Below are 4,902 nucleotides of genomic sequence, written 5' to 3'. Positions count from 1 at the left end.
GGCAAGGGTGTGGTTACACAGATATATTCCCTCCTAACTATGAAAACAGGAAGAGCCAGTCAGTAGAACAAACTCCACAGCCTTGGAGTCTGAGCTGGGTCTGAGCTGCAATATTTTTTGCAATACTTCCTCATCCCCTTATCACTCAGTGGTGTCTGATGGGGTGAAAGGGAATACCTTCAGTAACAGATTTAAAAACCACTGAAGCTTGTGTTCTCTGAATGTTACTGGAGCTCAAAAATACAATGCATTCTGTAGAGAGCTTATGTGTCTGCGCTGTGCTCACTGAAAAAGCCAGATGATTTTTATCCTTCACTGTGTTGTCTTCATAGTGCTTGTTAAAAATAACACAGCATCCATTTATCTCTTGCGAGCTACCGCCCCAAACATTTTATTAACACCATTCATCCAGTCACGCCACAGACCAGTCTTCTTTTATGTGCTCCCCTGGAGGCATTCATGAGCTTTCTTAAATACAGTGCCCCCTGCTGGTAAACCTTATCATTACATTAACATCTACATATCAACACATTCACCAATGCCTTTTCTGTATTGTGACGAATTTTGAAACCCAAGTTAAACTTCATATTTATAATTGCCCGGCAAATGATTACTTGCTGTAGCTGTTTTACCACTATTTCAAGAATGCTTCAGATAAGAAGGAGATTGGACATTGGTCTATAACTAACCAAGACATCAAATCATTGCATTGCTTATTTACACTTTATACACTTTTTTGAAATTGGGGATGTGTCATGTGCTGATAGGTAAAAAGAGTGTGCATTGTCCCTTTCACATAACTGTAAATGTATAGCAGGACCCATTAGCTAACTAGGTTAGTACTAGGCTACAAATAGAAGTATACAGCAACCCCGTCTGTGTCCAAAAGAAACAAACCCTGCCTTTTAGCAACTGCGACTGACATCCAATGATACACCTGCAGCCAGGCTAGTTATTATTACTAATTAAATGCTTAAAAATTGTTGAAATAGGGTTATTATTTTGTATTTCTAGTAAACATTTATTTATTATTAGGTATGAAAATGTTATACTTAAAGAACAAGAATGCAGACATACCAATACAACTCATATATTTAAAGTGTAACTGAACTGAATAAAAGTATTGTGATGCTCATAATGTAACTCTACAGATTACATCAGAATACTTTTTAAAATTCCGTACGTATGTATGTATGTATCTATCTATCTATCTATCTATCTATCTATAATACATGGCATAGGCTAAATACTTTTCTTTTTTTTTTTGCTTTTATAAGCATTGGTAACAGTTCGGTGAGGCTCATGGTGGCAGACTGCAACAGAAGTTGTCAAAAGAACATGAGTGAAGGTGTTCTCCTTGATTTAAAGCGTCATTTAATCAAGTTGAGCTGCAAGGGGAGGGTACCACGTCTGTGTAGAAGAACAGATAGAATAATAAAAGTGAGAGGGACCAATTTTAGCACAAAAAAAGTAATATAAATATTTTTAAAATAAGATTAGGCTAGCTGAGTTTGTATTGAAAGCAATATTGGAATATTGCAGGTTGTTTTGTAATCATACCTCGTGATGCAGGTGGGGGGCGAGGAGGTTTGAATGTGCTTCCTTGTGCTAAAGTATCCACAACCCAGCTGAGGGCACTAGAGCAATAATCCATCTGGAAATAAAGAGCAGAATAACATAAAGCTGTATCTGAGAGAATAGCCATTTTTAAACCTCAAGAAAAACCACTTGAAAAAAGCTATTTTTTTCCTATCTCTGACAACTCATCTCATCCTTTCCTTTCAACCTGTTATGTGGCAGGTCTCATCTGTAGGCATTGGAAAAGCTATTGTGGCCTGTTTCCAAGCAGTGACAGTGGCAAAGCCTGGCCCCTGTTTGCCAGTGCTACATAAAAGCCCTCAGTTCACTTCTTGAATGGCTCTCTTCTCTCAGACACATTTAGAAATTGGTTTTCTTTTCTGCGCTAGATGGTATTGCCTACACAATTTCTTTGCACATGCACGCATTTATACCACTGATTGCACTAAGTTGGTTAGTTTAAGTTCTGCATCTGTTTCTTTCATGTGACATTCTCCAAACCATGAAAGTACTTACTAAATAATTACTTACCTTCACACAAAATAACTCTTACATCAACCAGGAAACAACTTCACATTATCCAACCTGAAACTGTCTTTTTGCTGTACAGTAGGTATTTTCCCTATGTTTCAACTTCCTCTTAATGTAATTTGCCAACTGCCACCTGCTATGAAGTGCTTTAACCTATATTTAGAATAATTTAACTCTGCAGACATGCCCTTTCACAGCAGCTCCACATATGTATCATGAATGAATCAAAGGGTACAAAATGATAAGTTGGAGCTTCAATTTTACCTGATTCTCCAGAGACCGTAGCCTGTGTTCGAAGTCTCTGCTTTCACTCAGATGTTTAAGCACACCATCTATCCTATATAAACAAAGATACATTTACTTCAGAATGATGGAGTCACACAGTAATAAATAATGCTGCTACAGTGGAGGATGAAGGTGCTCACTTGGCAGACATCCGTTTGAGCCTTTCTGAGTCGCTGCTTTTCTGGATCTTGTTTTGAGCAGTCAGGAAGTCTTCCTTCTGAATCGTTTCCCACGTTGATAATCTGTTAGCTGCCTTTGGTTCCAAGTCTAACACTGATAGAAAAGACCAAGAGTTGAAATGATTACTTTTCAATTTAGTTTTCATGCTTTCATCACTGCTAAACTGAGGTCAGTGAGCAAGTAAACAAAAAGCCTAGTCTTTTAACTTGGCACTGCCATTTTCAGTTAGTAACTGAGTGATAACAGGGCTGGCACTGTTTAACCAAAACCCACAATTACCAAATGAAATTTAGAAGACATTTAAGAAATTACCTAATTCTAATCATGCGTGGATTCCTCACTCAGCATTTGATTTTTTAGAGTTAAGTAACAATAACTTATTAGAGTAACACCCCTGATCCAATACTGACCAAAGTGGTGAATCTTTACAGAGGGCACTTTGCGGATGACCCTCTTGATGAAGAGGTTGATGTGTGAGAGGATAATGAAAGGCGGAGCCAAAGCAGGACGGGAGTGGTACTCAGCAATCAGGTTGTAACGCTGGAACTTCCAGTAGGTGTCACTGTGTTCCTGCACTTTAGAGAAAGTGTAGCTGTGTGGATACAAGCAGATCAGAGCCACTGAGTCAAACCATTCAGTTTGTGAATGCAGCCAGAGAAACATAATGACAGACTGGTTCTTTACCTAAACATGGCAATAAGCAGGTTGATGAGCAGGATGTTGGTGACCAGGAGATATACGACTAGCAGAATCACTACCAGCCAGTTACTCTCATGACTTCTACACGGCTCTTCACCGCTCTCAATCAAAGTCACATTGTGTGTACAAGTGATATCCCAGTCCTTGCCCACTGCAATAAATTGGAAAAATAAGAAATGGTTAAAATTATAATAACACTCAATTTCAAATTGCTGTGATGAAAGTAGGTTCCAGGAAACTGCAGCATTTTAAAAGAAATTTCAGCTTTAACACAGATTTTCTTATTTTTATGCCAGTTGCACAAACACATGTACCATCCATCTCTTCCACAGGGATCTGTCCAAAGATGTGCAAGTATGGCCTGTAGAAAACTCTCCGAAAAATGCGATTCGGGTTTGGATCATAGGCGTAGATCAGAGCCTGATTGGCAACTCCATACGCCATGAGCCACACACCCAGGAAGAAGAGGAAGAAGAAGATATCCTTTATCTAAACAAGAGGAAATTGTGATCTTGTTTTAGCCATTATATATGTAAACATAATGAGTGTACCGCAGTTGTAATGCCAACTAATATGGGGCGCTGTTTGTAAAGTGAAACATGCAAAAATTAACGGTAACATTTTTTCACATTTAGCTCTAGACCTTACAAAAACATGTTTTTTGAGTAATTGTTTACAACATTTCGTAAAATATTTGTAACTTTACATATTTAAAACACAATTTTAAATATTAAATCTAAATGTTAAATCTAAATATTATATTTAAATCTAAATGTTAAATCTAAATGTTAAAGGAAACTAAATATTTAGCTAACATGCAAATTCAACGGAAAATATCAAAATAAAAGCTTTACGAAAACCCTCCGGTGCAAAAGTGTGCTAAACACCATGAGCTGCTTCACCTCTTGCCTACCAGCACGTCCAGCCATTTAGCTGAAAACATTGGAAGATCCGTTTTGTCGACCATCCAAAGGTTCAGCAGTAGTGCTCTCTCAGCAGCTGCAGTCTCCACTTCACAATCGCTGCAGCACAAGTCCAGCTAAATCGCTGGACATGCTCGTAGGTAAGAAGTGAAGCAGCTCATGGCATTGAGAAGTGACCATCAGGGGAGAGCAGACACAGGCTGTATCCCAATTTAGGGTCTGCAGCCTTAAAGGCCATTTTAAGGCCGATTACATTACAGCGACGTGACGAAGGCTGTCCCAATTCAAAGGCTGCTCGAAATGTGGCCCTCAAATGCGTCCTTCATTTCCCTGAATTTAAGGGATGTGGCGGTGTAGACTTCGTGGCCCAACATATACCAGACTTCATAGCGCGATGGTGGGTGTGCATAATTTTGCCAAAAAAAATGGTGGAAGCGAGGCGGCCGAAGAGTAAACTTTTAAAAGTACTGAACAATATGTCACTTATTTATGTGCAAATGTTGAATAATGAAGAACATTAAAACATTACCGTTGGCCACAGAGTTATGTGACATTAGCGATGTTAGTACTTTCAGTGTTTACTTAAAGCCTTTACTTTAAAATATACACTGTTCAATAGTCAACCTTAATCTTACAGAGAATGTGATGATTTTATGGATAATTAAAGTCAGTCCACAAATACAACGAGCTGAAAGTCAGTGATGCT

General features: G+C 38.5%; 1 protein-coding gene across 2 annotated transcripts in view; it reads right to left on the bottom strand.

Moving 5' to 3' along the window:
* Nucleotides 1-390: 390 nt before the first annotated feature.
* The window catches only part of LOC146663474 (transient receptor potential cation channel subfamily M member 4-like), a 29,567-nt gene continuing 25,055 nt past the window's right edge, over nt 391-4,902 (bottom strand). For both annotated transcript variants that reach the window (XM_085416237.1, XM_085416238.1), the window contains exons 22-28: nt 3,588-3,762; nt 3,259-3,424; nt 2,985-3,166; nt 2,535-2,667; nt 2,374-2,446; nt 1,561-1,654; nt 391-1,410 (exon numbers count right to left, since the gene is read on the bottom strand). In XM_085416237.1, coding sequence (XP_085272363.1) covers nt 1,379-1,410; nt 1,561-1,654; nt 2,374-2,446; nt 2,535-2,667; nt 2,985-3,166; nt 3,259-3,424; nt 3,588-3,762 — 855 coding nt within the window. In that variant the 3' untranslated portion in view covers nt 391-1,378. The remainder of the gene's footprint in view (nt 1,411-1,560; nt 1,655-2,373; nt 2,447-2,534; nt 2,668-2,984; nt 3,167-3,258; nt 3,425-3,587; nt 3,763-4,902) is intronic.

Source organism: Rhamphochromis longiceps, linkage group LG8 (assembly GCF_057381845.1).
Source record: "Rhamphochromis longiceps isolate RC_006_pf linkage group LG8, R_longiceps_female_GT1.1, whole genome shotgun sequence".
Lineage (NCBI taxonomy): Eukaryota > Metazoa > Chordata > Actinopteri > Cichliformes > Cichlidae > Rhamphochromis > Rhamphochromis longiceps.
Note: the sequence above shows the minus strand (reverse complement) of the source record. Positions and strands in the feature narration are given on the sequence as shown.